The sequence below is a fragment of the Phyllopteryx taeniolatus genome, chromosome 15, assembly GCF_024500385.1.
Source record: "Phyllopteryx taeniolatus isolate TA_2022b chromosome 15, UOR_Ptae_1.2, whole genome shotgun sequence".
NCBI classification, from domain to species: Eukaryota; Metazoa; Chordata; class Actinopteri; order Syngnathiformes; family Syngnathidae; genus Phyllopteryx; species Phyllopteryx taeniolatus.
This window is the reverse complement of record NC_084516.1, coordinates 2,473,720-2,498,718: the sequence shown is the minus strand read 5'-3', so window position 1 is coordinate 2,498,718 and position 24,999 is coordinate 2,473,720. Positions and strand designations below refer to the sequence as shown.

Here is a 24,999-nt window from a genome sequence, read left to right as displayed (position 1 = left end):
CTGAATAGAGCGAGCTTCATCGACTGGAGTCCATCAACAAGCAGCTCAATGAAGAGCTCATCCAGGCAAAAAGCACTCATGAGAACCTGACAAAGACACTGGAAGAAACCGAGAGTGAAAGCAAGGTACAGTGAACCCCTGTTTATTGCGAGGGTACATTTCAGACCCAAATATAGAGAGCTTAGAAAAACATTTTGGAACTCATTTTATGCCTCCCACACGTTATAAACATTTGTCACTCCCAGTTGAAGTTTACTGTAAATCTGGCATATACAACAAAAGAGAGAGAACATTGTAATTTGTAAATTACCATTTAATTTCATCTAACAAGTCTGATAGCTTAATGCTGACATATAAGGTGAAACACCATAGACAGGCTAACAGAAATTAGCATGGCTATTAAGGTAATTTTAAACCTTCAAACAGCTGCGACTTTAACACACAGAGCAACAACACATACAAACAGAGAATACCACAACTGTCAGAGGTATATTTTCTTGCTGCCCTGTGGGAACAAAAACTATTACAGTAGGTTAGTTGGGGACCTTCTCTGTCTCTTCTTGCTCTTAATTACGCTGCATCTCTTCCAGTAGACCTCAGTTGCGGCATGTTGCGCCACAACGTGGAGGTGCACACAAATCTAAATTGCAAAGTACCTGCGTACTGTAAAAAAGCCATACGTTAAAATCTGGGATTAAGTATGGACCAGAACGATGAACCATTATATAGCGGGAGAACACTGTACACATGAGATGGCAACCTGTTTTTCAGTTTTGTGTTTCCCCTTAAATGGTCTTAAGTCATGTTTGTGCACAGACACTGTCAGTAAGGCTGGACGAGAGAGAGAATGAACTCCACAGGGAGAAGAAAAACGGCCTAAAGCGAGACAAAACCATCCAAGGGCTCACGCAGGTCCTCAAAGAAAAAGAGAAAGAGGTGAGATCTTTACACAAACTTACTTAATCTTCTTTGGAAGCCTAGCTTTTATTTTGCCCATGCTTCACACTGTCCCTCTTGGCTTTGCACAGATTGCAGAATTGTGTCATGAGATTGAGGACCGTGATGATGCTCTCGCTAAGGCCAGGGAGACAGCGCACAAGGTCCAGATGCAGAAATATCAGGCAAGTTGTGTACGATGTTGCTTTGTCTGACCATTCACAACCTTTTATTTCAGTAACATTACCATGCATTTTCTCCTCCAGGGAACAGAAGAGCACCAAACTCTATTAATGGCCAAGCAAACAGAGCTGGTCCAGCTCCAAGGCGAGCACCACGCCAAGGTACTCGAAGCCCAAAAGCTGCAGCGGGCCCTGGACAGGAGGGAGCAGGAGCTGTCTGACTTGCAGCGGGCAAAGGAGCAGCTCGAGGTGGAGCTGGAAGACCTGCAACAGCAGAAGAAGAAGGGAGACAAAGCCGTGAATGTGAGACTTGATCGAAATGAAATGAAATGAAAAACCTAAATCCTTTATCCCACCCACAATAGGCAAAAATCTACGTCAGTGTTCCCCAACCACCGGGCCGGTCCGCGGGCCATTTGGTACCGGGCCGCGCCCAATGTTTTCTTGTTTGTTTGTTTTTGTCGACCATCCTCCCCCGTCCAATCAGGACGCTACGTAAAACAACTGTTTTAACACACACGGTGCAGCAACACATACAAACAGAGCAAACAACATTACTCAGGCATGTTTTCACTCTGCTGTGTGGAAACAATGACTATTACTGCAGCCTAATAGGGGAGGATCTTTCTCTGCCAATTTGTCCCTACGCTACGCTGCATCTTCATCCAGTAGAGCTCAGTGCTGCGCGGCGTGTTGTGGCACAACTTGTAACTACACTGAAGGCACTCAACTCTTAAGTTCCGACTCGCTTTCATACTGTAAAAGCCACGCAAAAAAAATCAATAGTTTAAAAATATGCAATATAATGGGAGTGCAAAATATGAACCATGCTATAGCAGGGATTCACTGTGTTCAAATATTGCCTTCCCCGCACCCCTAACAGGATCTGAACAACCAACTGAAAAAGCTAAGCAGCGAGATCGGGGAGAGGGAAAGTTCTCTGGAGCAGCATTACCAGGAGCTGTTGCACCAAACCCAAAGAAAAGTGCAGGCCCATGAAGTCACCATCCAACGGCTAACATCCACCTTGGCCGATAAAGAGCAGCAGTTACAGGTGACATTGCAGTGTTAATTAAAAAAAAAAAAAAAAAAAGACGATGCATTATTCAGTGTTTTTTTTTTTAATGATTGTGAGTTTGTTCTTTTAGGAGTACATAAACATGGTCAGAGATATTGAGGAAAAGAAGAGCCCGCCAGGAAATGACAGCATGCTTGCTAAGCTGCGCCAAAGGCTGAAAGAAAAGGAGAAAGCACTGGAGGTGAGCATTTTGTCACTAAAACTTCTATTTTTAAAAAAAAATAATTTACAGTGGTGCCTTGAGATAGGAGTGACCCGACTTGTGCGTTTTTTGAGATACGAGCCGTCGTCTGGCCAATCTTTTTTCTTTGACTTGGAAGTCAAGACTTGAGATACGAGCGTTGTGTGGTGGCAGTGAACACAATTTGCTTCACAACAACAATGAACAATTCTTCAAAAAAGAAGCTTCAGGCTGTTTATTGCCACACCTGGTTGAAGTTTACTGTCAAGCTCAACATAAAACAGAATTACATGCTGTGTATTTAAAATAACCTCATAGCTTAGTCTTTAAGTCCGGTAGCTTAAACTCACAGGCATATCTTCTTTATCCTCCATGAAGAATGACTAATATTACTGCCGTACTGAGGAGCGGAGACCTTCTGTGTTGTACTGCCCCCGGGTGGCCAAGATGCGCATACCAGATGGAGCAGCACAATGTCCACTGAATTAAAGGAAAAAGTGTGACAAGAATGTCCTTCTTTATTTAGTTATAGCATTACTGCATGGGTTTATTAAGTATAATATTATAGTGCTATTTTTCATTAAAAACACATAACAACATTTTTGTTGTTTTTTGGGCAGTGGCTTGAACAGGATAATGGCATTTCCATTCATTTCAATGGGGAAAGATGAGTTGAAAGTGTTTTGAGTTACACACGTGGTCTTGGAACGAATTAAACGCTTATCTCAAGGCACTGTTGATTTTTTTTTGGACGGTTTTCATCGCCACCGACTCACAGCAAGCGCTGGACGAGAGGTTTGTGGCCATTGAGGAGAAGGACAACGAAATCCACCAGCTGCAGCTGTCGCTCAGGGAGAAGGAGAGAGATCTGGAGAGGCTCAATAACTTGCTGTCACGCAACGAGGAAACTATTAATGTGAGTAAATGAAAGTTAGACATAGTTCTGCAGTTACCTCAGATAAATTGCTGACAAATGATTTTGTGACAAGCTAAAATCCTAATAAAAGAAACATCTCACCATATCATAGATAGCAAGATTTGAAGGCGGCATAAGCATTTATTTCACAATTTAATAAAGTTAACCGTTATAACATTACTTGTCCGTGAGGTGTTTAGTATATACACGCAATTAAAATGTCCATTTTACATAATATGTCCCCTTCATATCAATGCATTTTTCCCGCTCATGTCCCTGCAGAGTTTTGATAGCTTGATCAAGGAGAAGGATGTGGAACTACAGCACCTTGCAAACACACTAAAGAACCTGCAAAGGGCCAAGCAAGACGTGGAGGACAACCTGAACAGGTCGCTGAGGGAGAAAGACGCCATCATCAGCCAACTGCAACTCTCCCTCGACGGCAAGACCAAAGATTTGGAGGTCAGTCCACAGAGCATTATTAGGATTCCCACATAGTTTCTAGGCAGGGCACAGCCTCCTCCAATATTACTGGCTCCAGGACGCGCCGCTGCACTATGATTGGCTGTTGTACCGCTGTAGAACCTTAAAACCTCAACCTCCCGTCTTTGTGCAGGAAATGTCTGAATCGGTGCCGAGCAAGTCGCAAAGTTACGACTTGGCCGAGCAGATGGGCCAGAGGTTAAAGGTGAACGAGGCAATGCTGGCCGAGGCTATGAACGCCAGGGAAAGGCTTGTCGCCGACAACGAGGCCGCCGTGGAAGGACTGCTGGCTACGATTAATAGCAAAGACCAACTCATCAAGGTTGACTGCCAAGTCGTTTGATAACCTTAGGAAAAGGAAATAGACACTACCTTACTTACCAACGTTGGAGTTGAACATTCAGTTGAATTGCTCTGTGTTCTGCTACAAAAGCAGACTTTTAAAAAAATATATAGGGTGGGTAAAAAGTAACTAGCCATTAAGAATTGCTAATGAAATCCAAATACCTATTACAAATGTATTGAGACAAATGATGCTTTTTTTTATTACATGGGAAAATTAAAGTAAATCTTAATATTTCAACTTAATGTACACAGTGGTGGTGTCAGCAACAGTGACAGTGACCGGCTGTCTGGAAAGTAGATAAGACAATAAGAAAAAAATGAGAAATATGACCCAAAAAAAATCACCATTAGTGTTGTCTTTTAAAAAAAAAAAAAAAAAAAAATGAAATGACTGATACTAAAAATTCTATAAACAATTCATTATGAGTTTTTTCTAAAAAAATAAATAAATAAATAAATAACATTGTTCATACAAGAGTAGGCTAGAAGCATGTTTGAGGATTTAAAGGTTAAGGCTGGGTAGGACACTTGACGAGACCTTTTCAAGCGAGTTCTGGCTGGTTTCATCGGTTCACGAAACATAGCTAGCTTGCGCCACGTGTGTCAGTGGTGAGACAGCGAGTGGCAACAAAAAAAAAATGTATAATAATTGTAGCAACAGAAAAACGGCTAGATACCTTGTTAACAATTCAAGATACTAACAGCCCTCTTGTTGGTAAGTAGGATAGCGTCTCTATGACTTCTCTATTAAAAAAAAAAATTAAAATACATTTTTTTTTTACCCCCTTAAAAAAAAACAATGCTTTTGTACTTAATAAATACCACTGTTCACACCTCGAAAAATTTGACTTTTTTCCCTGAAAAATAATTACTTTTTTGATTCCTACATTAAATTAGTTTTTTTTTTCTTAAATAAAACTAAACGCACAATGCTTATACAGGAGAAAGCTGGAAGCCATTTTGAGGATTTAAAGGTTAAATAAGGACTTGTTAAAAAGACAACATATGAACAGCCTTCTCAAACGCAAATTGTTTGAAGTAGAATAGCATAGTCTTGCTCTGGTTCATCCTGTTTAGTTTTGTTGGTTTATTTTCTTTGTCTCTCCAGGAGTCCGCTGAGCACTACAACCGCATGCTGTCCGAACGCTCCCAGGAGATCCAGGAGCTGAAGAGGCAGCTGTCTGACCGGCAACAGAAACTGGCCACCGCTGAGAGGCAGTGCTCCACGACGGCCCAAAAGGACTCTTTGGAAACCGCCAAGCTCAGAGAGCTCCTCGCTGAAAAAGACAGCATCATCGACGTAAGCCCCCTGCGGAATAAAATGGGCTCTCGACTGTAAAATGTGCTTTACTTGAAAGCCTAAGAAGGGAGGGAATGAAATTAGAACACCCACAGAGCTGTTAATCCTGTCCTCCATTTTGACTCGTTTTAATTTCTGCACAAGTTTTTAGGTATAATTTGTGGCACTGTTGATTTTTGCAGAGACTCCTCCAACGTGCTGAGGAGACAGAGTACGACAAGGAGCCAGATTATGTGCTAGATCTGAGACAAACCATCCAGATCATGCAGGAGAAGTTGGACGGGCAAGGTGAGGCCCCCTCGTCTCACGGGACATATGTCAGCCAATTCATGCTGTGATTGTGTCAAGGCTAATAAAGCGATGACACGGTTTGCGCCACTTTTCATTCATATTTTTTCCCCTGCACTGTAGCTGAGCTCTCCAGGAGGAACAGCGACGAGAGCGTGGAGAGCATTCCACTCTCCAAGAAGACCGTTGTAATCCTTAAGAAAGAGCTGGCACAGAAAACAGAGGCTCTCAACAAAGCACTGAAGAGGGAGAACGAACTGAAGGTCTTGTTTATCTTCGTCACCTGGATACTATTTTTCTTGTCCTGTCTAATTTCTCATGTTACTTTGTCCATTTAGATGTCTCTGGTGGAGCTCCAGTCGTTGCTTTCTGAGCTGGAGAGCCGCAGTGAAGGCCAGGCTGCTAATATTGAGTCCCTGGTTGCCACCCTGGAGACCAAGGATGAGATCATCCATGTAAGAAGTCCCATCTTCTTTTGATTGCTCCTTTCTAGGGTTGCATAGGGGTGGGAAATTCCCATAGGTGGATAATCTGGGGAATTTAGGAAATATTCCAAATTGGAAATTTTCCATTGACATTATGGCATTAACTAGGAATTCGTGTAATTTCAAGAGGGAGTTTGCAATGCTGAAACTGCTTGCAAGATTTGAAATGTAGCCTCACTTTACTAATTCCTCCCCTCCTTCAATCTCTGACCAAAGCCGCGGCCCTCACTAACATGCTGGCGCTCGATGTTCATTCATAATAAACATGTCTAGTCGTGATAAATAGTCACAGAGCGCGCATGTCCAACTTCAACAAAATAGCAGCGCTAGCATTAGCACTTTAAACATGTCGACACTAGCCATAGATGCTACGTAGGTAGCATGACTTAATCGTAATGGAGTGTTTGTATAACTCAATGCAATCGCTTCCCTTTAATGGAAGGGTATCATATGCAAGCATAAATATAGACATTTTGTTTTGTCATAAGCAGACATCCAAGCAAAATACTGTAGATATAATTCAAAACTATTTCAAAAGACTTCTACTGTATGTCAGTCGAAGTCCCTTTTCAAAATGAAATGAAAAAGCATCTCTCAAGCTTCTCAAGCCTAGCCTATGCAGTTTTGCTAAACCCTTTCAGGCAATGGGCACTTGCATGAAATCTGATTGTTTGAGTCAGGATTGTGCTGAAATATACTGACCCAGCTAGATTTAAGTTCCCTATTAAGAGTCAACCTTCAATTTCGTAAATCCCTGGTTTATTGCCATAAATTCCTTTTCCAAGAAAAGTATCTGATGTTGAATATTTTTGGAAGCCTACTCCTTCCGCAACTGTCTAAGCTATAGCGTTTGCTTCATGCCCTCTGAGCAGGACCTCCAGCAGCGTCTCTGCCAGCCAGGGGACACTCAGGGTGATCGGGTCCAGGATCGGGTCATTGGCAGCAGCTTGGATCGATTGCCTTCAGGGCTCCCTCAAAGAGAGAGAACCATGATTGGCGGAGACAGCCAGCAAGAAGTAAAAACTATCAAACCTAAAACCACTTTTCTGGTTGACAAATTTACACTAGACAATGGCTTTAAGTTGTTTTTCTTGGTTTTCAGGCACTGCCCAGCCTGATAGCTTTGCAGCAGGAGCACAAGGCTCTCAACAAAGCGCTGAGGGCCGAGCAACAGCTTTACTCCAGCCTGGTCAGGACTGTGAAGGAGCAGGACAGGTGGGCCAGGACACAGCAGGAAAATACCATTTTGGTCCCCTGCCTTTTTTGTGTTTTGACATTAAAAAAAATCATTATTAAAAAAAATTATTATAAATGCAACTCTCCATTATGCTGAATTGGGGTTAATTACTGAGAGGCCCGCACTTGTTCTTGTCAACAATCCGGTCTCATCTTGTGCTCATTTCTTTTTTTTCTTTTTTTTAAAGCACTCCAAATGAGCATGTCGTTGTAGGAGTATGGCTATTTATTTGTTTGTGTGTGTTGCAAATAATTGTTAAGTAATGGAATGACTTATAAACCAAATAAAGAAATGTAACAGGGGGAGGTACGGATACAGTATATAGCTTTTACGTCTTCATACTCGTTTTCGAACACTAATCTTTTCTTTTTTCATTTATTTCTGTCATCTAATTTTGGATTTGGTCTTGGAAACAAACTACTTAACCTGTAACCTGTACAACTCATTTTGAAAACACGAAATCTCTTCGAGAGAGGGAATAATTTTAAAAAAAAAAAACTCAAACTGCGTGGTTGCCCAAGTGTGCAAATCCTCTTAGAATTGGGGATGTGGTTGTGTCGAGAATTAACCTACTCCAATCAATGTTAGCACAAAACGTTCAGGCGCATGCTAGAAAGCAAAAAAAATGTCAGGAAAAGCCTGCTAGAACATCTGAACTTTATTTGGGGTTAATCAGAGGCACTTTAAATGCTGACACTTCCATTTAATATGAGCTTGAATATGATTGGTTGGGGATTCCGGTTCTTGTATCAATTGATTGATTGAGCTAAATTATCCATCAACAAGTGCAGTCCCAAATAGTAACGAAATGTCTGTTTTATTTTGCAGTGCCCAACGTCTCCATGCTCTGCAGCTGGAGCTGACGGCAGTGCAGCTCCTCAGGCAACAGCTGGAGGACGGCGTCAAAGCCAACGAGGAGCTCAGGGACGACTTGGACAGAGAGCTAGACAGAGCCAAAGTCAGAGAAGGTGCAGTGCAAACGCATGAGAGTCCTTCATGATCCCTAATTGTATCCATTAGGTTGCTAGGAAACCGACAAAACTGAAGTTCTGCTATGAAATGAGTTTAGTGACCATGTGGGAAATACAAATACACAAACACAGCCATCCGTCTTGTTTGTCCAATGTCAGTGTTTGCTTTTGCTAACAAGATCCCAGGCTCTCTTCAATTCAGCATCTGTGTCCCTTCTGTCTGCTCTTCATCAACATCATCACCTGCTCATTTGCATGCTGATTTGCTATTTATTTTCTCTTTCTCTGTCTGTCACTCTTTACATGTTACACTTTCATTCCCCTGACTGGTGTCTGTCCTTTTGTTGAAGAAACTGTGAATAAAGTCTTCCGTTTGTCCATCTTTGGGTTTCTCACTCTTGACATGCGTGTGTGCTTGTTCAACTTCCCCATTAAACCAACCGTCTGTCTCTGTTGATTACGTCACATCTCCACGGGTATTAATCCGGCTGACTCGGCCATCTGCCACGTTAAATTAGTTTAATCAGAAATCGGATAAATGTGTTGTTATATAACAAAGCGAACTGGTTTGTTTGTTTAAGTACAACAACTCTCCCCTCTCCTAATCTCAAGTCAAGTCAGGGCATGACGTTGAGACTGATTGAAAGTGTCTCCGTGCACTCAGGTAGTCCTTCAAGCCCTGTTATTTAAGAGTTGGCCACACGTGAGACTGTGTGTGTGTGTATGTGTGTGTGTGTGTGTCACAGCACATCAATTGACATTGTACAGAGTGGTAGGTGTAGAAATAGGTCAGTTGTATGTAACAAGCAGCTCTCTATGCAAGATGGATCTAGCCAATTACAACTGATGACATTTCCACAATTCCCCATGAAGACTCCTCAATAATGAATTACGTGGGGTTAAATGTAAACTTTGTATTTCCCAGCTTTTCCCTATTCTGGGTCACCATTTTGTATGAGGTGTCTCAAAATGTTCCTGTTAAGTGCATTCCTTTCTTCACTTCCTTCTCTCGCAGATCTGATTTGACAGTATTTCCGTTCGAGTTCCCTGTACTTCCATCTGTATCACTTGTCTTCCAACATGCTGTCATCCAGTTCTTCTCATTTCCTTGAAACTTGGGTTGCCTTCACTGACACCCCCCCCCCCGATGTATTTTGCACTCTACACTCTACTCTCCAGAAGATATTTGCATTTTCCTTTCTAGGGCTCGTCTGCTGTTTGCTACTCATACAATGTTGTCCAGATAGAAAACACACCATGGCCGTTCATCTCATACGACTTCAGTCCAAATATAAAAAGTAATGTTGAAAAGTAGTGGGCTGAGACTTGATGGAGTCCAAGCATTACTTGGAAACTATCCCACTGTGCTTCTTATCACATTGCTTGATTATCTTCACACATACTTCTCTCTCTCTCTCTCATATGTTCTCCCTAACTGTCACTCTCTTACTCTCACGCACACACTCTCTCTCAAAACGCTGTCATAGGCCTTCTTGCGTTAGGGTTAGTTAATCATATAATGTATATAATATATTACAACCAATCAAGGGTTTACCCCGCCTCTCGCCTGAAGTCATTTGGGATCGGCTCCAGCCGATGCTGTGGTAGAGAACAGCAATTAGTTATATAATATATATATATATATATATATAGTATGATGAAATATTTCTAATAGAAGATATTATATATCTGTATACAAAAGTAGATATCAAGTTTAGGATATTTTTGTTTAAATAGTTTGTGTTATCAATAGGAGCACCAGCACAGTATAGTGTTAAAGCTTAAAGAAGGAACAAATGAAAATTCAAAACAGGGTCTGTAACACTCTCAATGTTTGTATTCAGGTGTGAGCGTGGTCGATCCCAAAGAACTGGAGAGCGTTCAGCATCAGCTGGAAGATGCCCAGCGCTGGAATGCCTCTTTGCAGGCCCGCTTTGGGGCGATCCAGAACCGCGGTGGTGGAGTGGGCGGGGCCAACGACTGCGGTATAAGCCGGGAATTGATCTTTTGCCGTGTGTTTCGTCAGAAATAGTTTTTGTTGAAATGTTCCATTGTTTTTGCTCCAGGAGACTCGCTGAGCTTCGCCGGCGACCAGACCTCTTACATGAGTATCTGTGTGGGTGAGGGGCACGACGACAGATCGCATCAGGAGCTCAAACAGAAGGTGAATTCATTTTATGCAGATATAACGGTGAAATTACAAAATATAGGGAACCTCCTGTTTTTGCAGGAATAAGTTCCGGACCCACCCACAATAGGTGAAAATCTGTGATTTATAGCGACTGCATAAATTTTTTTTCTTTTATTGTTTTAGGCCTCCCACACGCTTTAAACATATTTAAACATATTAAAGCACATTTAGACTTATTACAACACAACTTTTAAAATGTTCTTTAGCGCCTGTTCTCACTGTTGCTCGCACAGTTCTCCAAGTAAGATGCAAAGTGTACTTGCTTCATGCTGTTGATTAGACTTTACTGTGGAACGGACACATAAAACAAGAGTGAAACATTGTAATGATTGTATATTTGAACACCAAAATTTTCACCCAAACTATATCATTGCGTCTAATGAAAGTCTGATAGCTTAATGCTAACATATAATGCAAAACACCACAGACTGGCTAACGGACATTAGCAGAGATTTTGCAACTGCTTCTTTAGCACCCACGGAGCAGCAACACATACAGACAGACCATACAATAACACTCACAGGCCTATATTCTCTGTTCTGACGGTTCTGTTTGGGGCCCTTCTCTGCCTTTTCTTCTTGCTGTTAATTACCCTGCATCTCTTTGAGAAGACTTCAGTGCTACCTGGCATTTTGTGGCACAACATAATACAAAACTGAGGGTGCACAACTCTAAATTTGGGCTTGCCTGTATACTGCAAAAAAAAAAAAAAAAACATGTAAAAAGCAATTGCTTACAAATATGGGATATGGATAGATAGATAGATATACTTTATTCATCCACAAGAGAAATTCACTGTTTCAGTTGTAGCATTATAGCAGGGTGCAAACCGCAAACTGCGATACAGTGGACGAACACTGTATTATACCTTGTCTCACGTAAAGTTTGTCTGTGTCCATTAGGTACTAGAGCTGCAGGACTGTGTCAAAAGGCTTCAGGCTATAAACAAGGAGGAGAAAAACCCAGCCAGCGGTCATCCCTGGAAACAGGTTGGAGGCCACAAAAACAACGGTTTCTCACCTAAACCACACACGGACTCATGTTTTCTTAATAATTAGCGCAAGTGTGTGCAGGTTTAGCAAAAATACTCACTGCCATCTTAACAGCCACCTTTTAGTAGCTCCCTTCTGACCTTTGAACCTGGCTTAACCTCTGCTGTGTCTTCCCTCTTACTATGCTACATTTGAGAAAACTGGGAAATATCAGAACTTCACTCACACGCAGACAAACAGTTCAACGTGACTCAACGCCTGGTGTCACTAAATAGGCCACGTCCCTTAAAGACACACATACAACACATGAATGTTACAGCACGTACAGTAATTACACTTCATAAAAAAAAAAAAAGCTTATTTCTTGATATTCACTTTTATTATGTTTCTTTATAATCGTGATTTTGTTCTCTTTATTAAAAACTAGTAACAAAAGTCATGTTTATGTTGTACCTCATCAACTCCAAGTGGGATGTATTCTACTTCTCAGCAGTCTCGAATGTAGCATCCTGTATTTCTTATTTCTTTAACAAGTGTGTGTGTCTTTTGCCTGTTATACATGGATGATCTCCTCCTGACTCTTTCCTCCATTGTTCCTAACCAAGCCTGTCTCTCTATCTCTGTGTCCCATGAAACGGTCTCTCTTCGCCATGCCACATTAGACATGTCACGCCATCCCGCTGTCGCTTTGCACACTGTTTTGGATTCTTTTGCCTCATTGAGTTTTATTCATTTCTTTTTTTTCACGAGCCACATGTGTCATATTCGCCTCACACCCCATTACTCTAGCAGCCAGACACCACAAGGATTACGGAGGTGCCACCTGTAGATGATCAGACGCGCCGATCTCAAGATCAAGCGAGTCAGACGGACATCTCTCTGGGGCAGGTATGTTTCTAAGTAGCCACTAGCTTAAAATGGCTCATGTTACTTGAATATGCCACAATTCAAGTGGGAAATATTGATGTGATTATTTACTCTGACCTGAATTTTAAAAGCCACCCAAAATTTGTGACCCCATTAAAGGTTTGGGATCGCAAAAACTTGATTGCCAACGTAAATAGATGTGGAAGCTGTTCTACTAGCTGGGCGCACACAGGATTGCTCAGCCAAACTGGCGAAATTGTTTAAATTTGAATGATTTACCACACGCAATGTGATTTATCACACCGAGGACGAATTGTGGTGGCTGATTTTGCGTCTTTAAATACAGCCTCTGAAAGGCAGGTGTAAACCGCCGCTGATGTCTTCGGTTATTTTGGAGTTGAGGAGGCAGGCAAAATGAGAGGTGACGAGCAGGTTTCTTGGGGGGAAAAAATTACACAACCAGCAATGATCCTCTGATAATTTTTTTTTTTTTTTGCGTGCTTGTCATACCCAATGCTGGATTTTCCCGGTTAGGAAATCAGCTTCAACATCCGTTTGCATGCACAATCAAGTTTGTGCCTCTTTTTGCACATGCAAACCCCAAGTAAATCAGGCCCTATGGATTTGCCTTGTGTGTGGTTATACAATAATACCATAATGTCTTGTGTATAATATGCATTTTCTTTCCCTAAAAGAAATAATAAAAAATCGATAGTGCGTATTATACATAGGTATAAGGAAATACAAAAAAAATAATAATAAATTGTACAAAGTTGCCTTGTCTTTTAGTCGCCAGTGGATGAGAGTGTGGACAGCGGTCTGGGCCAGAGCAGAGAGCATGCTCAGTGTGCCGCTGCAGAGACCGATTCTGTAAATTGTCTGCTGACCGACAGTGGTGCTACGTCACTCCTGCAACTTAGGTTGCTCATTTTTTGGACTATCCATCCATCTCCATATCCACTAGAAAGCATACCCTTATTTGTTAATTCCCTTGTTACAGAGAGGAAGTCCTCAGGCTAACGGCTGAAAACGTGCAACTGCGAGGTTTGTTGAAGGAACAAAAGTCCAGCGAGAGCAAAGAGAAGGAGAGCACGGACGCGTCTGGGAACAGCAGCGACGGGCAGGCTGAGTTAAGACGGAGCCGGGAAACTTTGCAGGCTCAAACTAAGGACAAAGAGGAGGAAGGCGCTAAGGATAGGGGGACCCTGGTCACCACTGAGGGAGTGGGAACTCTGCAAGCTGGCCACCACAGCAAGATTACAAAGCACAGGGTGTGTTTTATATAACGGACACAGTGTTTTATTTTTATATAATACATGACTCACAAAAGACGAGGGATATTAGGCTTTTGGAGGAAATTTCAGGACAAACCGAAAATAAAACTATAACTTTTACAGGCGAACTTAATGTGTCCTTCTGTAACGTGTTTAATAATGCATGTTCCCCTGTACATTGTTTCAGTACTTTTTGCACAACTTGCTGACCAGTTCATGTTGTATACTACCTCTCCTCTGTGTAGCTCCTCTCACAGGCACAATGAATAAATGTTTAAGGTTCTCTCTAGATACTACACCTTCCTCCCACATTCCAAAAACATGCATGTTAGGTTCATTGTATTAATCCCCCCCGCCTCCCCCCCCCTACTCACCTACGACCCTAGTGATGACAAGCGGCATAGAAAGAAACGAATGGATTTATGATTGTCAGTTTTTCTGTTTCTTTTGTAGGCCGGTTTAAGATCTCGTCTGCCTGTCCCGGTGAGGCCGAGAGCGGAAGTTTGCAGCGACACACATTCAGAGCCATGTAAAGCAGACGCAGCGCAGCACCTTCACACAGACTCTGACCAGAAGTCATTTGGAGACTCCACCGCATCATCGCAGCCGAGTGACGGCCCCTCTTCATCCCACGGCCATGCTCACGATAACAGCTATCCTGCCACGCGCACGCCTGATGACACCCAGGCCCACGCTGCTCTTTTTGCCCAGCTGGAGCTCCTCCATCAGGAGTGCCAGGACAAGGAGGCTTTGATCAACAAGCTGGGCGAGCAGCTGGCTGACTGGGAAGAACTCCACGCGCAGCTCCGGGACAAGGAGCATCTCAATAGCCAATACGTGGTGGCCTTGAAAGCTGCCGAGTCCACCATCGCATACCTGACCGCCTGCAGTCTGGACAGCCAGGGTGGGTCTGGACCAGGCGCAGGGTCCGCTTCTGTGGCCTGCAACAGCACGCACCTGGATTTACAGAAAGTGCTCCAGGAGAAAGAGGTTCTCAGCAAGCAACTTACACAACATTTGAACTTGGCAGAGAAGCACATCTTGTCACCAGACAGCCAGGAAAAGCGGGCAGAATTTGCAGATCTCCGTTTGAAGATAGAGGCAGTGAACGCCTCGTCAAATGAGCAGAGATCCTTAGCTGTCTTTGGAGGACCTGAGGGTTTGGTGCAAAATGATTCTTTGCAGGGTAGGCCAAGACAGAGTAATTCCACGCAGACAGCATCAGAATCTCTCACAGAAAAAGAGTTGAAGGATCAGCGAAGCACAAGCAAAAGTTCAAATCTTGTTTCAAATAAGGGGATGACCAAAGTTCTTGCGAAATGCCTTAGCTTGGTAGAATCGGTCATTGCTTCTCTAGCAGCAGTCTGCACAAATAACAGCTCATTCACCAACCCTGAGCTACAGGAGCATTTGGACAACCTCCAGAGGGCTCTACAAAACAGACAAGAACTGGAGCACCTGACTCAAGCCACTCAACCAAGCAGTCACTCTGAAGAGCTTCTCAACTCTGAGCTCCATCGCAATCTGCGACTCCTCTGCAAGGTCCTCGCCGATCACTCTCAGACGATTTGTGAGCTCCAGGCCTCCCTGCAGGAGGAGAGGGCGCGTCGGGAAGAGAGCGAGGCCCACGCGGCGCTTTCAGATGCCAAGGGCTTAGCACCGAACGTTCAGGCCCAGCTGGAGACTCTGCACAAGGCGCTGAGGGAGAAGAAAAAAGCCTGCAAAAACCTGGAGGAGAAACTGGCCACGGCTCAATCCACACCGTCCCCAAATAACACGGCACGCAAAGGTAAGAACATCAGCTCTTCCATTCTGTGTACATGTTTGACTTTATATGGAAAGTTGCACAGTGTTACCTTGACTTATGAGTGCCCAAACTTCCAAGTTTTTCCAGTTATGGGCTGTTGCTTTTGTTTTGATTTATTTTGTTTTTTTCCCTTTACGATGTGAGCCAAAACGTAATTACGAGTGAGCTTAAGATACACCACCCATTGAATGAAAAAAAAAAAAGAAGTGCCACAGTCGCTGTTGCACTTACAGCCATTTATTAGACGGGACAGTGAAACACACGAATACAAAATAAAAACACTCACAATGTGCTACGGTACAGTAGGTCAGAAGTTGTCCAGACACTAACACGGGTGAGTTCGGAATTCAACTCAGAAGTCAAGGTATCACTATACTTGGCCGATTCCCGCTTCTCATATGGAGGCTAAAGACAGCGAGCTATATCCTGTTGCTGACTTAACGTGAACATTGCCTCCAATCCCAGCTGTGGAGCAGGATGACAAAAGTGTGCAGGTGGATTTGCAGGACCTTGGTTACGAAACCACGGGCAAGAGTGAGAACGATAGGGAAGAGAGCAGTAGCACAGGTCAGACGCCTTTGAGACGGACGCTGCATGTCTGTCTTCTGAGTGGACACTAATCTCGCACAGCTTGGGCTGGAGCCTCTAACGGTCTGCATGAGGAGCGAGGAGGGGCCTGGAACACACTCTTGATCTTTGAATCTCCTAATCTCACAGTGTTTCTCTTCTGGTTCTTGGCGTGGTATTGCCCGACTTTCATTGTCATGCAACGTTCTGCATGGGTGGATCCTTTGCATGTCTTTTCAGCACCTAATAATATTTACGCTTCCTTCTTTATCTTGTTATTTAAGCCTTGTTTCCACCAAGCTAGTGGTAGAGTCTGGTGCACATATAGCTATACAAAATATCCAGCCTGTATCTCACAAATTTCAGTCGTACCGTATGGAGAATAAAATGTGTTATGTAAGAATTATCGTTGATTATGACGAATGGCAATCATACGAGGTGTGTCAAAAAAGTTCCATGACTTGTTTTCACAAAAGATATATTTCAAATTCAATCTACAAATTACGGATTTTCCCCTTTAATGTTGGCCAGACAATCAACCAGCACGTCTACAAAAAGATCCTGCTGGGTTTGCTGCGTTCAGTGCGCGAAAAGCGGGTAGAGTTGTTGCAGGATAACTGGTGGCTGCTTTATGGCAATGCGCTAAGCGTTCGACGGTTCCTGGCCGAGAAGAACATCGCCGTGCTGGAGCAACCTCCTTACTCACCAGACCTTTGCTCCATCTGAATTTTGTTTCCCAACCTGAAGGGGGTCAACATGGGAACCTATTTTGCAAATGTGGATGACATCAAGGTAACCGCGACGACGGCGTTTCGGAGGATCCCGTAAGAACCCTTCCAGGGGGACATGAACGGGTGGCAGGGGAGACTGGGAAAGTGTGTTCAAATCATCGAAGGGGAGAATTTGTCATTTGTAGTGAGGATTTCAAATGCATCTTTTGTGAGACCGGTCCTGGAACCTTTCTGACTTACCTCGTAGATGAATTCTACATTGTCTGTGTAGCTTGTTCACAGATTAAGTTAGCCTTGAATTATTTTTCCCCATGCCTCCTTCACACAACCATCTGAACCAAATTAGTCTGGACTCTAATAATTGTTGGTAACATGGCTTTTATTATTACTATATATTTTTTTTTTCTTTTTATAAAAAGTGTACTTCTGTCATTATCAACAGTGTTTAAAGAATCCCTGTTTTACTATCCCCATCCCTCCACGGATCCAGACCTCGAGATAGGTGTCAAAGCAAGCGGAAGCGCTTCTAGTTTCCCTTTGCTGCTGAGTCAAGAGCAGGCGCACTTTTCCTCCACTGAACATCTGGACTCCACCTCCAGCACTCCGTACCCGAGTTCCCCGACCTTGAGCTCGGCCAAGGTATTCAGTCGAGACAGCTGACGGAGTTTCAAACATGACCAAAGCTAATGCGGCTGCTGTTGTGTTGTCAGATCAGTCTGAAAAGCCTGCAGACCTACGAGGAATACGGTCTCTCCGAGGACCCGCTGCAGCTCCAGGCACAGGTACGAGAGTTGAAGATTCAGTTGGAAAGCCAGACCAAACTCGTCAGCCAGATGCAAAGTCTTGTGCGGAGAAACTCCATCAACCTGGTGGCAGGCCACCGCTCTGACCAATCCACTAATCGGGATGGAGCACAGGGCCGTCACCCGAGGCCCAGTAGGGAGCAGATGCGGGAGAACGAGGGTGATGGAAAGGACCAGTCCATTAGGAGTGAAGCCAGCGAGGCGGCAGGAAAGAAGGGCATGAAGGAGGAGCTGCAGCACGCTCGCAGCCGTTCGACATCCCCTGCCAGGTTGGAATACAATGCGAGCACCTATTGATTCATTAACAAAAATGCTGAAGTAATGCTAAATTGTTTTTTTGTCTATAGTGTGACAGTTAAAACCATATAGCAATTAACCCCCGTTTATCACGTTGGATACGTTACAGATCCACTCGCAATAGGTGGAAAGCTGCAGTAAATAGAGAGACCATAGGAAAAAAATAATTTAATAGTATTTTTCCTCCCACGTGCTTTAAAGACCGTAGACAGGTCTAACGGAAATTAGCATAGATGTTACCATAATTAGAAGCATTCAAACAACTGCTGCTTTAGCACACGCGGAGCAGCAACACATTCAAAAAGAGCCTACAGCAGTCCTCACAGGCGTACAGTATAAACTCTGGTTTGTGGGAAGGAACGACAACTATTATCTGACTATCATCTCCTCCAGTAGAGCTCAGTGCTGCAAACAACAATTGTGTAACAATCCGCGGTATAGCATGGGTACAAAAGATAGTCACTGTAGCCTAATGTCAGTCTGTCCCTTCCACAGCTTGGACTCTCTGGTGCAGTCGCAGGCCAGGGAGCTGTCGCAGCTCAGGCAGCAGATCAAGGAGAGCCGGCGGCTGGGCAGCCTACAGCGTCGTCAGATGGGGGAGCTGAGCAGGGCCTTTCAGGAGCTGCTCCAGGCCAGCCCGGTGGACTGCTACATGGGCGAGGTGGTCAAGGGGCAGCTGGACAAGACCCTGAGCATTCTTGATCGGCTGGAGGGACGCCTGGACAAAGGCAGCTGCGGTCTTTCTAAACACATCGATAATACAGTGGTGGTTGACTTAAAAGTTCAACGAGAGTTAAGTTTATATTTACTTTTTTTTTTGCTGTGTCCATCAGGAGAGACTCATCAGGATAATGAAGACGTGGCGGCTCTGGAGCGTTCTCGCAGGTACTTCTCAACCTTCCGCACCGCTGCTCGACATTTAGCACCCCTGTCTGCTGAAGGAGCTCTATTTGTCGGCAGCTCCCGACCTACAATTAACACACAGGAGGAGCCTTCATGCATCGTTACATATTAACGATGAGAAACATCTATCAGCCATGATCGAAATTTGGGCAGCTGTCAGTAATTTTGTATTTATAGTCAAGTCATCTGCCACCAGAATTCACTCAATGAGCAATTTTTACAGTCCGTGTGTGGCGAGCATGATGTGATGTTTGACCCCTTTAAAAGCAAACCTCCCCCCTCTAATTTCCTTGTGACCCCGTCTGGTCTGCCCGGCCGCTGACCTATTTTCATCTGTGTCAGCAAAACAATTGATGATACAACTGGGTCAGCGGTATGATACGCATCAGAACATCAGCGGACATACAGCAGAACAGTCACTGAGGCTTTAAAAGTGACCTATTGTGCATTTTTTCCACAATTTAAATGAGTACCCAGGTGTCTTCATAAATGGTCTCTATCATTTTTGTATTTCGACAACAGAATGTCAAGGAATTACTGTACACACTGGTTGAAATCATACCATTTTTGTGGGGCGCTTTTGTTACCATGACAAGCAGGGGCATGTAACAAAGCGAGCCTACGCAGTGTGGCACAACTTAGGACCTATATTTAGCGACTTTACCGACTTCTTTTTTTAGACGAAAGCCCGGAAAACGAAATGAAGAAGACTCTCTTGCTCACACATTTCTCCAAATAAGAGGCAATGTGTTCCAGTTTAACTTGACTGTGAAACGGACACATAAATCATAAGAGAATTAAACATTTGTAGATTTAAACACTGAACTGTTGAACCAAACCAGATAATCTAGCACATGGCGCATTTTTTGTGTCACTAAACCCTAAACCACAGGATTTATTTGTAGTGAATGCGGGCAAATGGACAATCCCACCGCCCCAATCCAGCAGGAGCTAGAAAAGCTGCGTCTGGAGCTAGAGGGCGACAGAGAGCAGCTGCGGCATCATTTTGGTTGCCTGCTCCGGGAAAATATTGCTGTGGCCGAGCGCGCCAACAAGCGCTTGGATGCGTAAGTGAGGTCCCGAAGGCATGCTGTTTGCTGTGAGGACTTTTTTTCCTTGTGTGCCTAAAACCGCGTGGTTAGAAATATTTGTGGTTTTGCTCTCCACCCGTTCGAGCATGCTATGACAAGTAGGGTGGAAATATTCCTGGCGTTTTCAAAGCTGGAAACCTTCCATGGGAATTCAAGGGAATAAGCCAGGAACTTAAAAAATCGGAGGTAAGCTCTTAATAGGAAACTTAAAATATAGTTGGGGGAATATATATTTTCGTATAATCCTGATTTAAACAACCAGACGTCATAAGTCACAAGTACAGTGGTACCTTGACGTATGACATTCGCTTCGTCAATAATTTTTTTAATGTTTTTGCTTTTGTGTTGTGAGCCAAAATTTGCCGTTGGAGTGAAGTGAGAAAAAAATGGATTTCCAATTCCCATAAATTCCGATGCAATGTTGGAATATTTCCCCAGTTTTTTAACTTCCCATGGAAATTTGCCAGACACTTTCCGAACATTTTCCACGACTTTACAACGTGAGTGACGGGCGCTTGTGCTAACACGCCTGGTCATCTTCGTCCTCCCCTCAGGTTGGCCAAAGAACTTCAGGAGAAGAACCGCCTCATCCAGAGCCTGCAGAGTCAGGTCCGAGGTCAGAGTCCCAGCAGCCCCCACAGCTCCCACTCAGATGGACACCCCTCGGACGGGGCCGCATCCTCCTGCTACGGTAGCCCGCCCGTGCAAGGTAGTCCACATTAGTGAGCTTGTTACTGAAAATGCTATGATATCTGTTGTTTTTTTTCATGACAAAAGTGCTCCGTCTGACCAAGTCACAGATGTAGTGTTTGCGCTTATAACACCCGTACATACACGTGTCTGTATTACACTATGGAAAGCCGTCTCAGCATTTATTCGATATCCTTGAGATCCGTATCCTTGATATGTCACTCACCGGGCCTGGCGCCACCTTTTAAAGCCACACACACTCGGCCGAGATTCACTCCCTCATCTTTATCTTTTACTCAAAAGCTGTGCTGATCTCAAATCCAAAGCGATGCAATGCTGCCATCTGCAGAGATTTGTTCATCATTACAGTGCTTTACGAACCTGAGTTTCACAGACAAGCTGGGCGAGACCCTCTCCCACGCCTACCCCTTGAAAACCTCCTCGACGAATATAAATGTCCATGGCAGTAAACATTTGGATTCCAGTTGCCGAACATAAATGTGCATGGCGGTGAATGAGTTAATAATGCAAAATTACTTAAATAATGGATGGGATAATCGGTAGAGTAATTGATTCTCAAAAGAATGTTACATTTTTCAGTACTTTTTACACAGGAGCTGAATGACAGTCGTCAGTCAGTTATGTGCCTTGCCTTAGTAAAGGTTTGTAAACACTGCACTACATGATTGTAGTGTAGAAGTCTCCTCACGTTCCATCCTGTGTCGGTGGTGGTATGTCACACACACACACATGCGCACACACACACACACACCTGTCACAGCACTTCTTTTCCACTCACGCTCATTGTGGTGCAGCGAGGCGGCCCATGCGGACTGAGGATACCGCAGGTGTCAGCTTTCCACCTCCCCCAGACCACTTTAAAGTTGCATTATTCAGTTGCACCTATCCGGTTCTGGTTGAAAAAAAAAACGGAACGGCAATTGTCCCTGTGTTCGTGTACAGGGGGAGGAACGGAGGTGGCGGGCGTGTCCGGCGACCAGGAAGCGGGCGGCCGACTGCTGGGCTTGCAGAGGGAGAACGGACTCCTTCATGAGCGGCTGAGGAGCAGCGAGCAGCTCAACGGCAGCTTGCGTAGCGAGCTGGAGCTGCACCTGTCCGTCATGGCGCATCAGCAGGACCGCGATTCTCTGACGGAAGCGACAAAGCGCGATGAGGGGGGCGGCTCGGCGGCAAACGCCTCTGCGGAAGCGCGGGCCGTCGATTCAGGTAGCAAGCTGATTACACTGTAAACCCAAACGGTGCAGCGACACGTAGACAGGCAATATAACAATACTCAGACGTATGTTCTTTATCCTCTGCAAAAAACGACTATTACTACTGCAGCTTACTGTGCAGTTGTGACCGTCTTCTTTGCGTAAACGCGTACACTATGTATATGTTATACCGTGAAATCATGATGCATTTAATTCCTCGTATTCTGTTGCCGTTTTCTGACTGTATGTTGTTAACATGATCTCGACCTCGTGTGGTTCTCGTCCGTTGCCCGTTCAGACCTGCTGGCCGAGCACCTCGAGGAGATCCGAGCTCTGAGGCGGCGCCTGGAAGAGAGCATCTCCACCAACGACCGCCTCAGGGAGCAGCTGGAGAGGAGGCTCGCCGAGGTGGAGAAAGACACAGGTGATCGCTCTCTCTATCGCTCTATCTCTCTATCTATCTATCTATCTCCCTCCCTCCCCCACCTCTCTCTCTACTTTTCTCTCTCATTCTCTGATTCATTTACGATGCAACTTAAGATCTTATTCACTCATTTGTGTGCGTGTGTATGTTTTTTTTTGTGTGTGTGGATGTGTTTTTGTTTTTTTGTAAATGTGTGATTTATGTGTATGGGGAGGTGTTTTTTTGTGGTTATTGTCTGTTTGTGGGTGTGAGTCTGTTTTTCTGTGTGGTTTTTGTGTTTGCGTGTGTGTGGTTGTTTTGTATTTGTATATGCGTGTTTTTTGTGTGTCTTAATGTGCGTGATTGTTTTTTTTTTGTGTATGCCTGTGTTTTTATTGCGTGTGGTTTTGTATTTGTTTGTTTCGTGTGTGTGATTTTTGTGTCTTTATATTTTGTTTTTGTGTCTGAATGTTTTATTGTGGTTTTATGTGTGGTTTTGTTTATGTGTTCTGTGTGTATGTATTTTTTTCGTGTCTGGGGTTTTCTGTGTGCGTTTGTGTGCGTGCGTCCCTGCCTGCCCGCACGTCGTCCCAGCAGCCACCAACATCTTCATCCACGGCAACGAGGATCAAGCGCAGCTGGTCAACGAGGTCCGCTTCCTGTGGGGTCAGAACCAAGACCTGAAGGAGCAGCTCCACCAGGAGTCCAAAGGTACAAACAAAGCACACGCTTTGCGATCCGAACCTCACGTCACGCCACGTCGTTCCCTCCTCCAGACAAACAGCGGGAGCGCGAGCGGCTGCGGGACAACCTGGCGAGGCGCACGGCCAAGCTGGAACAGAGCAGGCAGCAGGGCGACGTCCTGAGGCAGGAGAACGCCAGGCTGCGGGACAAGCTGGATCTCGGCGGCCGAGAGAACGCCAGGCTGCTCCGCTCGCTGCGCGCCAGCGAGGACCGGCTGCGCAGGTACGTACGCGTTCAGATTTCAGACGTCGACGCTCGGGAAAGTCTTGTCGACGTCGTGCCGAGACACGACGTTGTGTCGCCGTGACACCACGCTCTCAGTGCAGCTGGTTGAAACGGTCATCCGCACACAGCGTGACGCCGCTGTTGCCTACTGACACTGAAAGCCGAAACCCGGCTCCAGTTTAGCGTTTCGCTGCTCTCCCTTTCCCTTGCTCATTGTTCTCCAGCCATTGTGCTGAAAATTCAACTTTCGAGTCTGCTTGTATATATTACACAATATATTTCCCCCAACTAAGAGCTTGTTTGTTTTTAACGAGAAATGAGATCTACGTCCCCTTGTCTTCTTAACTCGTTTGTGTGGTTCTTTTCTTTTTGCGTTCAGTTTGCAGTGCGAGGCGAAGCTCCTGCGGCAGCAGGTGACCGACTCGCAGCGCCTCCTGCAGTCGCTGCACGTGGAGCTGCAAGTTCACGAGAAGATTGAGACGGCGACGCAGGGTCAAAGTTGGTTTCTTATCTGTACTTCACGTCGGAGAACATTGAATTACATTGACGCTAACTTTGGCTGATTGACTTGACGTGCAAATCACATTCATACAGTCAAGCTCCAAAATTGCACACGATGTTGTTAACTATTATTATTATTTATATATAGTAAAGAACAATCTCTAAATGGTCATATTATTAGTTTGCTAGTTTGTTTACATTACACGATGTAACAAGGACAACTAGAAGCAGGCAAAAGCCATCAATTAGATTTTCTTAAGGTAGTTATTTTCCCCAAAAATAATATTATTTGTCCTGAAAAATATACTTAATGTTTAATAAGTTTAGTCAGTATTTCATTTGGGAGGGCTATACATGAGGCTAATTTAGGTAGTTTGCATTCATAAATATTAAGAAAAATAAAAATGTAAATCTTCTATAATTATATTCATATATATTTATATAAAAATATTATTTGCATTTATAAGTACTATTTCATATGTATATATATATTAAATTCATGTTTTATATATGTAATTATCATTCATTATTATATTTTTTATTTAAAAAATAAATTACAATAACTATAGTGTGGAGGCCTGAAAAAGGATCTTTAAAAAGTCGAAAAGTCTTGCATTTATTTTTTATTCTTTTTTTTAAAAAAATTAACTATTATGATTTCTTTGTTTACTGTTTATATATATATATGTGTATATGTTTTCCTGAAAACCCCCCAATATTACAGTTTTTGTTTTTAGATTAAAAAAAATAATAAAATAATTTTCATATGATACAACAAAAGTGACCTTTTCCCCCAAATTGTTCTTGAAAAAAAGACAACTTTTTCTTGTACGATTCCAACTTCTTTAGTGGTTTAGTATACAAACGTAACGGTGCCTCTGTCTTGTAAGAACCCGGCAGCACGACGCAGGATCCGGCCCGCCCTCCCTCCGGCACGGCGGACCTGTCCGAGCTGCTGTCGGAGATCCGCCGCCTGCGGCTGCAGCTGGAGAGGAGCATCCGCACCAACACCACGCTGCGCCAGAGGCTGGAGGAGCAGCTGTGGCGAGGAGCCGGCCACTCCGAAACCATCAACGTCAACTACCTGCTCTCCTCTGCAGGTGACCGGGGTCTTCCGTGGCTCAAATTGAGGCAGAGAGGCGACCGCTACATTTATTGTTTTTCTACATTTTCTTTTTCTGAAATCATGCACCCTTGTTTATCGCAGGGGTTACAGTAGATGCCAGACCCACCCACTCTTTTTATATACATGTGTATATATAGTTTGACCCCTCCTCATGCTTTAAATACATTCAAA

At 44.0% G+C, this 24,999-nt stretch overlaps 1 protein-coding gene across 14 annotated transcripts in view; it reads left to right on the top strand.

Moving 5' to 3' along the window:
* The window catches only part of cdk5rap2 (CDK5 regulatory subunit associated protein 2), a 41,536-nt gene that overhangs the window by 12,422 nt on the left and 4,115 nt on the right, over window positions 1-24,999 (top strand). For 4 of the 14 annotated variants that reach the window (XM_061799496.1, XM_061799497.1, XM_061799484.1 and 1 more), the window contains 35 exons: window positions 9-125; window positions 817-936; window positions 1,029-1,121; window positions 1,203-1,421; window positions 2,002-2,172; window positions 2,267-2,377; window positions 3,156-3,293; window positions 3,576-3,755; window positions 3,910-4,098; window positions 5,230-5,421; window positions 5,604-5,709; window positions 5,833-5,972; window positions 6,048-6,164; window positions 7,067-7,210; window positions 7,297-7,409; window positions 8,260-8,399; window positions 10,247-10,387; window positions 10,469-10,566; window positions 11,496-11,582; window positions 12,375-12,473; window positions 13,242-13,372; window positions 13,453-13,723; window positions 14,180-15,515; window positions 15,999-16,100; window positions 17,274-17,470; window positions 17,542-17,903; window positions 18,427-18,659; window positions 18,765-18,816; window positions 20,480-20,634; window positions 21,579-21,842; window positions 22,128-22,253; window positions 22,827-22,943; window positions 23,009-23,198; window positions 23,581-23,699; window positions 24,593-24,802. In XM_061799496.1, the coding sequence (XP_061655480.1) occupies window positions 9-125; window positions 817-936; window positions 1,029-1,121; window positions 1,203-1,421; window positions 2,002-2,172; window positions 2,267-2,377; window positions 3,156-3,293; window positions 3,576-3,755; window positions 3,910-4,098; window positions 5,230-5,421; window positions 5,604-5,709; window positions 5,833-5,972; window positions 6,048-6,164; window positions 7,067-7,210; window positions 7,297-7,409; window positions 8,260-8,399; window positions 10,247-10,387; window positions 10,469-10,566; window positions 11,496-11,582; window positions 12,375-12,473; window positions 13,242-13,372; window positions 13,453-13,723; window positions 14,180-15,515; window positions 15,999-16,100; window positions 17,274-17,470; window positions 17,542-17,903; window positions 18,427-18,659; window positions 18,765-18,816; window positions 20,480-20,634; window positions 21,579-21,842; window positions 22,128-22,253; window positions 22,827-22,943; window positions 23,009-23,198; window positions 23,581-23,699; window positions 24,593-24,802 (6,580 nt within the window). The remainder of the gene's footprint in view (window positions 1-8; window positions 126-816; window positions 937-1,028; window positions 1,122-1,202; window positions 1,422-2,001; window positions 2,173-2,266; window positions 2,378-3,155; window positions 3,294-3,575; window positions 3,756-3,909; window positions 4,099-5,229; window positions 5,422-5,603; window positions 5,710-5,832; window positions 5,973-6,047; window positions 6,165-7,066; window positions 7,211-7,296; window positions 7,410-8,259; window positions 8,400-10,246; window positions 10,388-10,468; window positions 10,567-11,495; window positions 11,583-12,374; window positions 12,474-13,241; window positions 13,373-13,452; window positions 13,724-14,179; window positions 15,516-15,998; window positions 16,101-17,273; window positions 17,471-17,541; window positions 17,904-18,426; window positions 18,660-18,764; window positions 18,817-20,479; window positions 20,635-21,578; window positions 21,843-22,127; window positions 22,254-22,826; window positions 22,944-23,008; window positions 23,199-23,580; window positions 23,700-24,592; window positions 24,803-24,999) is intronic. The other 10 variants (XM_061799498.1, XM_061799490.1, XM_061799494.1 and 7 more) reach the window with 9 other exon arrangements.